Source organism: Mustela lutreola, chromosome X, assembly GCF_030435805.1.
Source record: "Mustela lutreola isolate mMusLut2 chromosome X, mMusLut2.pri, whole genome shotgun sequence".
NCBI lineage: Eukaryota > Metazoa > Chordata > Mammalia > Carnivora > Mustelidae > Mustela > Mustela lutreola.
Window position 1 is genome coordinate 58,498,258 of NC_081308.1, and position 13,815 is coordinate 58,512,072.

Sequence of the window (13,815 nt, forward strand, 5' to 3'; positions counted from 1 at the left end):
CAGAGATGTCAAAGACTGATTAGGTTTATGTCTTACCTACATAAACCTAATGGGGATTTGCATTTTTTATTAATTCTATTTTTAGTCTCAACTAATCGTGTAAGTAGTATATAAGCATCTTAGAAAATGTAGATTCATTTTTTTTTTCAATTCAAAGAATAGAGAACACATTCATAACCACCCTAAAACCAAGCCTGACTAGTACTTGGGCATGATTGCAATAATTCTCTCTCTGTACATACTGTTTGTAGAATTGAGCTCATGTAGTCTTGTTGCTTACCCTTCCTTGTTTCATATTACTGAAGTATTTTCCCTGGGCATGAAATAGTCTTCAAAATATTTTTTAAAAGATTTTATTTATTTATTTGACACAGAGAGAGATCACAAGTAGGCAGAGAGGCAGGCAGAGGGGCAGGCAGAGAAAGAAGGGGAAGGAGGCTCCCTGCTGAGCAGAGAGCCTGATGTGGGGCTCAATTCCAGGACCCCAAGATCATGACCTGAGCCTAACCCACTGAGCCACCCAGGCACCCAATCTTCAAAATATTTTATATGACCATATATAACAAGTCAGATTGTGGCCATACTATATAGAGTACTTATGAAAAATGTCCCACAACTTAAATAATTAATATTTTATTTCCTCTCATGGGGAATATTTTGCACTTTGATGTATAAAAGTTTTAGTGTATTCGTTTAAATTGAGGTTTGGACTTAGATCTGAATTCAAACCCTGTCTTCTGCTTTACTAATGATATGACTTTAGACAAATATTTATTTCTTGTGGAGATAACCTTATCTACTTCACAAGGTGATTGTTGATATTAAATGGGATGGTGCACATGAATTACCTAGTGAGTAGCAAGTCTCCAAACATAAAAGCTACTGCATATTGCTCCTACTGCTACCAATACTACCAAGTTTTCAGCCAAAAGAACAAATCTTTATTGATGAAATTTCAGCTATCAATATCAGCTAAGGGTTCTATTTGTAAAAGCAGACAGTACTTTTCGAGGTGCTTGGGTGGCTCAGTGGGTTAGGCTTCTCTACCTACCTGAAATCTCTCTCTCTCTCTCTCTCAAATAAATAAATAAAATCTTAAAAAAAAAAAGCAGATGGTACTTTTTCCAGTGGTTATAAAATTGTGTGTGTGGCTACCTATTAGTTTCACTGGGACCTGTCCCATTCCTTTTTCCCCTCTGCTGACTTGGCTTTTGTAGCATCTCTGTGCCACCCACACCTACCTTTGGTAAGGCCCCTTCTCTCTTTTGTGCTTAGAGAGACCAATGAAATATAAAAGCAAGATGTAGTAACAGTGCAAGTCAGTATATACCACCATAGACACCAGTATTGAAATGGTCATCACCTAGTGTAATTGACACCCTCGCCCCTGCATTACTATTGTTGTACAGATGAGGTGAACTAGGGCCCAGGAAAGAGATAAGACTTATCCAAGGTTGTAGATTGAGACAGTTGCAGTGCTAGGCTTGGAGCCCAATGTTCTTTATCTTCCCCTTAACTTGTGTCTGCAAAGACAAGTACTGCAGATAATCCAGGCTGTGGATCAGAGGTGGGAAGAGAATGCTTTGGGCCTAGAGCTGCCTGGTGTAGGTGGGGAAGGCTTCCTGGAAGAAGTACAGTCAGCACTTGCTTCCTCTTGAAAGTTGGCTGATTTGCATTTATGTGTTTGCCCCTTGGTAAGCATTGCTCTTTGACTATGTTTTTTGTCTTCATAAGCTGGTTGGGAGCCAGGGCCTAGTTATTTTTTGTTTATTTCAGTATTCTCCCTTCCTTCCCACCAATATCTAAGTTGCTCAGATTCTTAGAACCCTAGTTCCTTCTTCTGTGGTTGAACAATATATCTGTCCCATGCTCTGCTAAGCTCAGAGCCAGACAACTAACTTGCCTCTTTTGATCTCATCCTAGATCAATGTGCGTGTGACCACCATGGACGCAGAGCTGGAGTTTGCCATTCAGCCCAACACCACTGGCAAACAGCTGTTTGACCAGGTAAGGGATGGACTATTTGTTTCTTAGTCTCTTCTACCTCTCCCAGTAGTTCCCTCCACAATGCCCACTTCTTGGGAATCTTTTCTCCTACATGCTCCTCCAAGATAATTCCAAGCAAAGGCTGACCCTTGCCTTAATAACAAAGGAGGCAGAGTTTAACTTTGGCAACCTGCACCTCAGATGGCTCCAATTAATCCTATCCTTGGTCCTGAACATGGTAGAAAAGAGAAGCAAGCAGAGTGTGACTCTGTGTTACATGCTCTAAAAATATTAACACATGGAACCTTCCTCTCAACTCTGAAAGATGCAAGTGATCTCTTCCCCATTTTAATAATGAGACTCAGAAATAAAATAACTTAGTGTATCTATCCAATATCTGGCTGGGATTTCAATGCTGCATTCTAGTCACTGACCTCTGTCACTTTTTTGTTTTCTTCCTAGTAGAAGGAAACAAACTTATTCTCTCTGAGGTATTGTCCTCTATGTGCATTTCCTTCAGAAGAATATTGGGACTTAGGACACCACTGGGAGTGCTAAATGCATTATGAGGGTACTTCATACCTTGCACTCATGCCATGGAAATAATGCTGATGTGTCATTCCCATCTCCAATGCAAGGGATATCCCTTCATGGGGAGTCACTATTATCAGAAGGGATATGCTATATATAATCTAATACCTGGGTGGGGGGGGCCACAGAATCTTTCAGCATTCAAAGACTTTCCAGGGGCCAAGGGAACATGCTGTCTGTGACAAGCAAAATGGGGTTTGCATCCCTTCAGGTGGGTCATTATCCTGTTTGCCTACCAGTTTCTGGTAAGTGGGGGTCTGATATTGTCTAGGATATGTTACCTTGTTGGATTTTCTAGGCCTTCTTTATCCTTTGCCCTCTGAGTCCCTTTGTTGTCTAAGAACTTACCAGAGCTGTGGAGGGAAAGGAAGAAAGGCTCCTTTGGCCTCTTCTTAGACTCCTTCCCAGACCCCTTGTTCTACACATTACCCTTCTCAAGCCAAATGATTCCATTCCCTGCCTTCAACACTGGGGCTTTGTTCATTTTCATTGGAGGGAGGTAACTGTGGAGGGAGGGGAGGAAGGCATCATTTAGAACCTAGGGCAGAAAAATTCTTGAACAAAGAGGCTTATTAACTTCAAAAAGCCACAAGGCATGGTAATTCTTTGTTCGTGTTGGTTTGATTTGTGTACTGTGGGTGTTGTTCTGTATGAAGCTCAGATGGTAGGGAGCCCTGGACAGATGGTATGCTAGTTGTGAAAGCAACTACTTCCCAAACAAAACCTTTGAGAGACTCTGAAGCTTTCATACTGGCTGGAGAGAGGAAAGGGAGAAAACCAGTGAGTTCATGACTTCTCATCTGGAAGATCAGTGTTGTTTTGAGAAATACCATTTATTGAGCACTTAATATGAACTAGCCTTGGCTAGGTGCTTTAATCCTTGCAAAGATCTTGCCTCTGACAAGTAAAAGAACATACTCTAGGTTATGTAAGCTATGCTATGTTATAACTTAGTAAGTTATAATATATATAAGTTAGTAAGTTATAATATGGAGTTTCAAATACAACTCTGCAAAACTATAGTTTTCCCACTGTAATATCCTGCCTGGGTAAATGAGGCTGGTTGGGTCTAGAAGACTTAAGAGAAGATGTGTTTTCTGTCTTGATATTTCTGAGGGGCTGTCATAGGAAGGAGGGAGCAGTAATGTTCTGTGAGGTAAGTTGGGGAAGATATGGGACTCCATGGGTGAAAAAGGGAAAAAGATTTGAACTCAAATAAGGAGTTGACAATCTGGCACTCTCAGGGCCAAGTCAGATCTGGATGGGAATCCACAGAGGTATGTGTTCACATGCTGTTGGGGAATACTATCTTTTTTCTCTCTCTAACTTAATGAGTGAGTCATAAGAGAAGAAGTCCGTTCTTACTGGCCTTTGAGATCCATTATTCAGGGAGGCCCTCCTGGTGGAATTGGGGCCTAGGAGGAAGGAGCTGGACTCCTTGGAAGGAATAGACAAAAGCTCTGGGCCCACCCTGGAACTCTGGCCATTGACCAGAGAGGAAGCTGACTGGAAAGGAAGCACCCTCTTTGGCATTAGTAATAAATAACAAGCAACAATGGGAAGTCATAGCTCGAGGACACACAAGCAACAATGGGAAGTCATAGCTCGAGGACACACAAGACCTGGTGGGAAAGGGAAATGTGGCCTACAGTTTTTCCGTTTAACTTTGTGAGTGTGTGCACAACTAGGGAATGGAGAGAACATGTTTTGCTACAGCAGTCCTGCACTTACCACCACTTCTAAAGCCTGAGGTTCTTCAGAGGGCTCTTGGTTACCTAGGTGCCACTAAGGGGCAGTGTGACCACCATGAGTTACATTTTTGAGAACCCCTTGCCTGGCTCCACCCCCGCCAGGGGCTCTAACTCTACCTGCCTCTTGGCTTCAAGATACTGAACTCCGCAAGAAAGGTGAAATCTCAGAGCAACCATTCATTCATTTGTTCACTGACTGATTCACTGTTGACTAAAGGTCTACTGTGTCTCAGGAAAAATCTCTAGACTGTTAAATACCATCTCTGTCCTGTCTGTACCTATAGAAGGAGAGACAAGTAAATGCAATACCGCTCTCTTCCCACATGGAATAAAACACCCTTGAAGTTCAGATTGTGTATAGAAGTGATGTATAGGGGCGCCTGGGTGGCTCAGTGGATTAAGACCTCTGCCTTCAGCTCAGGTCATGATCTCAGGGTCCCTGAGATTGAGCCCCACATGGGGCTCTCTGCTCAGTGGGGAGCCTGCTTCCCCCCCTCCACCTACTTGTGATATCTGTCTGTCAAATAAATAAATAAAATCTTTAAAAAAAAAGAAGTGATGTACAGTGTTTAAAGTCTGGGATTTAGTGTCAGCCTTGGGCTCAAATTCTGTCCTACTTAGCTGTGTGATCTTGGATGTCTCATTTAGCCTCTTGGGACTTAAATCTTCTTAGTGAAATGGTAATCAAACTAATTTCAGAGATTTTGTGGTCTTATTTAATCCTCAAATAAGTAAAGTGTCTCGTGTATAGGAGACACTCAAATGTTTGTTGCTCTTATTGAGGGCTAAATAGGTAGTAGAAATTGCCCTGGAGGTACGGATAAGGGAGCCATTAAATCAGGAAGCTTTTCTGGCTTGGTAAAGTCTTTATGATTTGTGGATTCTGCATTGAAGACAATAACCTTTCTTCTTTTTCTTTCATTTTTATTCTATAAAATAATTAACATCTATTATTATAATAGTAATAACTCTATCTTAGGTGAAGGATTGAGTCTTACAGGGGGAAAAGGTCTATTTAAGGTTAGATAGCTAGGAAGTGGTATAGTGGCTTGAATCGAGGCATATATAATTTGTGGTTTTCCCAGAACCTTTTGTCAGCTGTGTCCTCAGTGACCTCTCTTCTCTTTGCCTGTTCCTATTCTGAGTGGAGGAAATTTGTCTCTAAACTTAGAATCCTAGCTGAGTTTGTTCTGTGCTATAGATCAGGTGGCCACTCGAACACAGGCAGTGTGGAGTAGCAGAAACAGGGTTGGTGGCAACCCCTACCAGAACTTTCCAGTTGTACATTGATTTGCTTTCAGGTAGGTAATTGATGCAGCTGCTGCCAAGCCTGTAATGGGGTCTCAGTGGGCCTCAGGTGTTTGGGCACTGATGGAGTTTGCACGTAATTTTTCACAGTTTTCATTTTGAGGCTCCAGCCTTGCTTTCCAGTCCTGCTCTGGACTTCTGAAGTGGCTCATTTCCTCACTAGTTGGTTCACTCAGATGCATGGGGGATTCTGCATGGGCTCTGGAATTGACCTAATTGCCCCTTCCCTCCATAAACCTCAGATATAGGCCACCTTCACATGCAGAAGAGAGACAAAAGAGGGTTCTTTGTTACATTCAGATGCTCCTAGTAATTAGTGAGGATTTTCTCAGAGGCAAATCCCTTCCCCTCACTGGACCTCAGTTTTCAAGTTTATGCTGCTTGGACCCTATAATGCTTCACAGTCTGTCATGAGGGTTTGTGTTGTGTGGCTCAATAGAATTCACAGCCAGTGTCTTAAAAAACTGAAGTCCTAGTTCCTGTATGTGTATATTGCAGATTTTAGGAGGTACAGAGAGCTGTGGGATGAATTTGATTTAGTATCTTTTTTTAAAGATTTTATTTGTTTGTCAGAGGGGGAGAGAGAGAGAGAGAGGAAGTGCACAAGCAGGGGGAGTTGTAGACAGAGGGAGAAGCAGGCTCCCTGCTGAGCAAGGAGCCCAATGTGGGACTCTATCCCAAGACCCTAGGATCATGACCTAAACTGAAGACAGATGCTTAAGTGACTGAGCCACCCAGGTGTCCCTTGATTTAGTATCTTGGAGCATCACTTTTACTTATAGATGTTATCTTTTTAAAACATTGGGGTACATAGGTGTCTCAGTTGGTTGAGTGTCCAACTCTTGTCCCTCCAAACTCCATCAGTGCCCAAACACCTGAGGCCCACTGAGACCCCATTACAGGCTTGGGAGCAGCTGCATCAATCACCTACCTAAAAGCAAATCAATGTACAACTGGAAAGTTCTGGTAGGGGTTGCCACCAATCCTATTTCTGGTTTATGGGACTCAGCCCACCTGGGGTTCCACACTTAGCCACGAGTCTGCTTGAGGATTCTCCCCTGTGCCCCTCCCCCAACTCATGCATGCATGTGTACTCTTTCTCTTGAATAAATAAATAAATCTTAAAAAATAAAAAAATAGATATTTAAGGAGTAGAATGTAAAATGTGTGCATGTAATTAAGATTAAACCTGAGGCTTCAAAGAAATTCTGGCTTTAGCTATCTACTTATATCCTGCTATCCTTTGTGTCCTCTGGGGTATATGCATTTATTATGTTCTGCTGCTTATGGATTCTTCCATAGAAGCTTTGAAAAGTGCTGGCTCATCTCAGTAAGTTGGCAGTCTGGGGTCAAAGGGAGCCAAGAAAGAATATATATAAAATTTATATATGTGTGTGTGTGTATATATATGTATACATACACACACACACACACACACACACACATATAAATTTATTATTTATTTATTTAGTTAGTTAGTTCTCAGAATGGAATGGGAAGGACCCTAGTCACTACAGCCATAAATGTTGTTTCTGGAACAGGACCTAGAAAATAAGATTTCTCTTTTCTCTGGGGTGGAAGTCTCAGCCAGAAGCAAAGCTGGAAGCAAGCAAAGCTTGGCCTCATTTCCAAGTAGAGACAAGAGTTGCCTGATCAAATGATTCTCAGTACTCTGTGGACCTTAATTGGAGATTTCCTTATAGCTTGGAGTTATATCCTTTTTTCTTTTTCAGTCTCAATTCTGACTTTAGATCATATTTCCTTCCCTCCACATCCTTATTTCCTCACTTTGGGACTTCGTGGACGCTGAGAGAGATCGCTCATTTCTCCAAAACCCTGAAGCCTAAGGATATGGAAAATTTATATGCATCTGATTTCTTTATGTTCATAATGGAAGAGGCAGAGCTCAGAGAGATTAAATTTGCTACTGATCCTGATTTTTTTTTTTTAATTTCACTTTAACTGTCATTTTTCCAACCGCTCCTCAGAGATACTCCACATCCTGGAACGATTTTAGGTCCTGTGATCTTCCTCTCATTATAAACCTACTCATCCTTCTAGTGAAATGGACAATATGGTGCAAAAAGAGGCTAAGGAGCCCATTCTTGGGACATCTAGGACTGATTATGTAGTCTATCTGCCTTAGTTCATTTTAATTCTGGGATCTCCAAGCCTCTACAGTTGGTACAGGCAGAGGCCAGTTGCTCCCCTACCAATTCTATTCTGAGTCTGCCATCCCATGACTTAGGGTCCTGGCCCTAATGGTCCATCTTCAGCATCTTCAGTGTCTCTTTCTCACCTGGGGCTGAATTACTTCTTCTGCACCAATTGCATCTGGTCGCTATTCTTCTAAAACCCTGTGGAAAATCTTTAGAACTGTTAGTTAGGCTCTGCCTTAGGTCTAGGATGAGATAAGAGGTGCTTTAAATAAAACGTATCTTTTTCTAATACCTTCCCCCTCTATCCTCTCCAAAAATCCAAATGAAAACAAAACAAAACGGGACACATGGGTGGCTCAGTTGTTAAGCATCTGCCTTCGGCTCAGGTCATGATCCCAGGACCCTGGGACCCAGGACCCTGGGATCGAGCCCCTGCTCCCCGGACTCCCTGATCAGCGGGAACCCTGCTTCTCCTTCTCCCACTTCCCCTGCTTGTATTCCCTCTCTCTAGCTGTGTCTCTGTCAAATATATTAAAATAAAAACACAATATCACATTTCAACATGAGCATTTTGTGTTCTCCATCTAAAACTTATAGACAATTCATATTGCCTATCAACTTAGACTCAGGAATTCACCTTGCCATTGAATCCTGGAAGTATTTTGATCTTTCCTTAACACTGCCCACACACAAATTATCTTTTAAAAACATGTTCCTAATTACTCAAGTCAGCAAGAGGTATGTGGGAAATAGGACTGTATTTCTTATTTTCTTTTCTTTTGTTTCATTTGAACTGGTAAATCTTATTTATTTATTTATTTTTAAGATTTAATTTCTTTTCAGTGTAACAGAATTCATTGTTTATGCACCACACCTAGTGCTCCATGCAATACGTGCCCTCCAAAATACCCACCATCAGGATCCCCCGCTCTCCCACCCCCATCCCTTCAAAACCCTCAGATTGTTTTTCAGAGTCCATGGTCTCTCATGGTTCATCCCCCCCTCCAGTTTCCCTCAACTCCCTTCTCCTCTTCATCTCCCCATGTCCTCCATGTTATTTCTTATGCTCCACAAAGAAGCGAAACCATATGATAATTGACTCTCTCTGCTTGACTTATTTCACTCAGCATAATCTCTTCCAGTCCTCTCCACATTGATACAAAAGTTGGGGATTCATCCTTTCTGATGGAGGCATAATACTCCATCGTGTATATGGACCACATCTTCCTTATCCATTTATCCGGTGAAGGGCATCTTGGTTCTTTCCATAGTTTGGCGACTGTGGCCATTGCTGCTATGAACATTGGGGTACAGATGGCCCATCGTTTCACTACATCTGTATCTTTGGGGTAAATACCCAGGAGTGCAATTGCAGGGTCATAGGGAAGCTCTATTTTTAATTTATTTCCTTTTTTCTTTTTTTATATATTTTATTTTATTTTTTTCAGTGTTTCAAGATTCATTGTTTATACACTATGCTCACTGCTCCATGCAATATGTGCCCTCCTTAATACCCACCACCAGGCTCACCCATCCCCTCACCCCCTCATTTCCAAAACCCTCAGTTTGTTTCTCAGCGTCCACTGTCTCTCGTGCTTTGTCTCCCCCTCCAATTTCTCCCAATTCACTTTTCCTCTCCTTCTCCTAATGTCCTCCATGTTATTCCTTATGGTCCACAAGTAAGTGAAAATGATAATTGACTCTCTCTGTTTGACGTATTTCATTCAGCATAGTCTCCTCCAATCCCATCCATGTTGACACAAAAGTTGAGTATTCATCCTTTCTGACGGATGCATAATATTCCATTGTGTGTATGGACTATAACTTCTTTATCCATTCATCAGCTGAAGGCCATCTTGGCTCTTTCCATAGAACTTTATATATTATACCCTTTCTTTTTTTTAAATTTTTTATTTCTTTTCAGCGTAACAGAATTCATTGTTTTTGCACCACACCCAGTGCTTCATGCAATCCGTGCCCTCCCAAATACCCACCACCTGGTTCCCCCAACCTCCCACCCCCAACCCCTTCAAAATCCTCAGGTTGTTTTTCAGAGTACATAGTCTCGCATGGTTCACCTCCCCTTCCAATTTCCCTCAACTCCCTTCTCCTCTCCATCTCCCCTTGTCCTCCATGTTATTTGTTATGCTGCACAAATAAGTGAAACCATATGATAATTGACTCTCTCTGTTTGACTTATTTCACTTAGCATAATCTCTTCCAGTCCCGTCCATGTTGCTACAAAGGTTGGGGATTCATCCTTTCTGATGGAGGCATAATACTCCATCGTGTATATGGACCACATCTTCCTTATCCATTTATCCAGTGAAGGGCATCTTGGTTCTTTCCACAGTTTGGCGACCGTGGCCATTGCTGCTATAAACATTGGAGTAGAGATGGCCCTTCTTTTCACTACATCTGTATCTTTGGGGTAAATACCCAGGAGTGCAATTGTACGGTCATAGGGAAGCTCTATTTTTAATTTCTTGAGGAATCTCCACACTGTTCTCCAAAGGGGCTGCACCAACATGCATTCCCACCAACAGTGTAAGAGGGTTCCCCTTTCTCCACATCCTCTCCAACACATGTTGTTTCCTGTCTTGCTAATTTTGGCCATTCTAACTGGTGCGAGGTGGTATCTCAATGTGGTTTTAATTTGAATCTCCCTGATGGCTAGTGATGATGAACATATTTTCATGTGTCTGATAGCCATTTGTATGTCTTCATTGGAGAATTGTCTGTTCATATCTTCTGCCCATTTTTTAATATGATTGTCTGTTTTGTGTGTGTTGAGTTTGAGGAGTTCTTTATAGATCCTGGATATCAACCTTTTGTCTCTACTGTCATTTTCAAATATCTTCTCCCATTCTGTGGGTTGCCTCTTTGTTTTCTTGACTGTTTCTTTTGCTGTGCAGAAGCTTTTGATCTTGATGAAGTCTCAAAAGTTTATTTTCGCTTTTGTTTCCTTCACCTTTGGAGACCTATCTTGAAAGAAGTTGCTGTGGCTGATCCTGAAGTGGTTACTGCCTATGTTCGCCTCTAGGATTCTGATGGATTCCTGTCTCACAGGGAGGTCTTTTATCCATTTTGAGTTTATCTTTGTGTATAGCATAAGAGAATGGTCAAATTTCATTCTTCTACATATAGCTGTCCAGTTTTCCCAGCACCATTTATTGAAGAGACTGTCTTTTTTTTCACTGTATATTTTTTTCCTGTTTTGTCAAAGATTATTTGACCATATCTGGGCTCTCTACTCTGTTCCACTGGTATGTGTGTCTGTTTTCATGCCAGTACCATGCTGTCTTGATGATCACAGCTTTGTAGTAAAGCTTGAAATCAGGTAATGTGATGCCGCCAGTTTTAGTTTTGTTTTTCTACATTTCCTTAGCAATTCGGGGGTCTCTTCTGATTCCATACAAACCTTAGGATTATTTGCTCCAGCTCTTTGAAGAATACTGGTGAAATTTTGATCGGCATGGCATTAAAAGTGTCTGAAAAACAATCTGAGGGGTTTGACGGGGTGGGGGGTGGGAGGTCGGGGTACCAGGTGGTGGGTATTATAGAGGGCACCGATTGCATGGAGCACTGGGTGTGGTGCAAAAATAATGAATACTGTTAAGCTGAAAATAAATAAAAAATAAATTTAAAAAAAGTGTAGATTGCTCTAGGTACTATAGACATTTTAACAATGTTTATTCTTCCGATCCAGGAGCATGGAATGGTCTTACATCTTTTTGTGTCTTCTTCAATTTCTTTCATGAGCATTCTGTAGTTCCTCGGTGTAGATCCTTTACCTCTTTGGTTAGGTTTATTCCCAGGATTCTTATGGTTCTTGGTGCTATATAGTAAATGGAATCGATTCCCTAAATTCCCTTTCTGTATTTTCATTGTTAGTGTATAAGAAAGCCACTGTTTTCTGAACATTGACTTTGTATCTTGCCACGTTACTGAATTTCTGTAAGTTCTAGTACTTTGGGGGTGAAGTCTTGGGTTTTCCATATAAAGAATCTTGTCATCTGTGAAGAGAGAGAGTTTGACTTCTTCATTGCCAATTTGGATACCTTTTATATCTCTTTGTTGTCTTATTGCTGTTGCTAGGACTTCTAATACTATGTTGAACAAGAGTGGTAAGAGTGGGCATCCTTGTGTTCTTGATCTCAACGGGAAGGCTGTGAGCTTTTTCCCATTGAGGATGATATTTTCTGTGGGTCTTTCATAGATAGATTTTATGAAGTTCAGGAATGTTCCCTCTATCCCTATACTTTGAAGCGTTTTAATCAGGAACGGATGCTGGATTTTGTCAAATGCTTTTTCTGCATCAATTGAGAGGACCTTGTGGTTCTTCTCTCTTCTCTTATTGATTTGTTCTATCACATTGATTGATTTGCAGTTGTTGAACCATCCTTGTAGCCCAGGTATGAATCCCACCTGGTCATGGTGGATAATCTTTTTAATGTGCTGTTGGATCCTGTTTTCTAGGATCTTGTTGAGAATCTTAGCATCCATCATCCATATTCTTCAGTGATATTGGTCTGAGATTTTCCTTTTTGGTGGGGTCTTTGCCTGGTTTGGGGATCAGGGTAATGCTGGCTTCATAAAAAGTGTCTGGAGGTTTTCCTTCTGCTTCAATTTTTTGAAACATCTTCAGGAGAATAGGTGTTATTTCTTCTTTGAAAGTTTGGTAGAATTCCCCAGGGAATCAGTCAGGTCCTGGGCTCTTGCTTTTTGGGAGGTTTTTGATCACTGCTTCAGTCTCGTTACTAGATATCCGTCTATTCAGGTTGTCAATTTCTTCCTGGTTCAATTGTGAGAGTTTAGAGTATTCCAGGAATGTATCCATTTCATCTAGGTTATATAGCTTATTGGCATATAACTGTTGATAATAACCTCTGATGATTGTTTCTACTTCCTTGGTGTTCGTTGTGATCTCTCCCTTTTTATTCATAATTTTATGAATTTGGGCCTTCTCTCTTTTCTTTGGATTAATGTGGCCAATGGTTTATTGATTTTATTGATTTTTTCAAAAAAACCAGCTTCTAGTTTCATTGATACGTTCTACTGTATCTCTGGTTTCTACCTCATTGATCTCTGCTCTAATCGTGATTATTTCCCTTCTTATGTGTGGAGTTGTTTTGATTTGTTGTTGGTTCTCCAGCTCTTTAAGGTGTAGAGACAGCTGGTGTATTCTGGCTTTTTCGATTTTTTGAGGGAGGCTTGGGTGGCTACATATTTCCCCCTTAGGACCGCCTTTGCTGTATCCCATAGGTTTTGGACCAAAATGTCTTGTTTCTCATTGGTTTCGATGAATTGTTTAAGTTCTTCTTTGATCTCCTGGTTGATGCAAGCATTCTTAAGCAAGGTGGTCTTTAGCTTCCAGGTGTTTGAGTTCCTTCCAAACTTTTCCTTGTGATTGAGCTCCAGTTTCAAAGGATTGTGATCTGAGAATATTCAAGGAATACTGTCAGTCTTTTTGTAAGGTTGAGTCCTGATTTGTGACCCAGTATGTGGTCTATTCTGGAGATGGTTCCGTGTGCACTTGAGAAAAATGAGTATTCTGTTGTTTTAAGATGGAATGTTCTGTATATATCTATGAGGTCCATCTTGTCCAATGTGTCATTCAATGCTCTTGTTTCTTTATTGATTTTCTGCTTGGATGATCTGTCTATTACTGAGAGAGGCATGTTTAGATCTCCTATTATTAATGTATTCATATCAATATGACTCTTTATCTTGATTAACAGTTTTCTTATGTAATTCACTGCTCCCATATTGGGGGGCGTAGATATTTACAATTGTTATATTGTCTTGGTGGATAATCTCCTTAAGAATTATGGGGCGCCTGGGTGGCTCAGTGGGTTAAGCCGCTGCCTTCGGCTCCAGTCATGATCTCAGAGTTCTGGGATCGAGTCCCGCATCGGGCTCTCTGCTCAGCAGAGAGCCTGCTTCCCTCTCTCTCTCTCTGGCTGCCTCTCTGTCTACTTGTGATTTCTCTCTGTCAAATTAATAAATAAAATCTTTAA

At 41.2% G+C, this 13,815-nt stretch overlaps 1 protein-coding gene across 1 annotated transcript in view; it reads left to right on the forward strand.

Moving 5' to 3' along the window:
- The window catches only part of MSN (moesin), a 79,531-nt gene that overhangs the window by 43,786 nt on the left and 21,930 nt on the right, over positions 1–13,815 (forward strand). Inside the window, exon 2 of the mRNA XM_059156627.1 lies at positions 1,924–2,007. Coding sequence (XP_059012610.1) covers positions 1,924–2,007 — 84 coding nt within the window. The remainder of the gene's footprint in view (positions 1–1,923; positions 2,008–13,815) is intronic.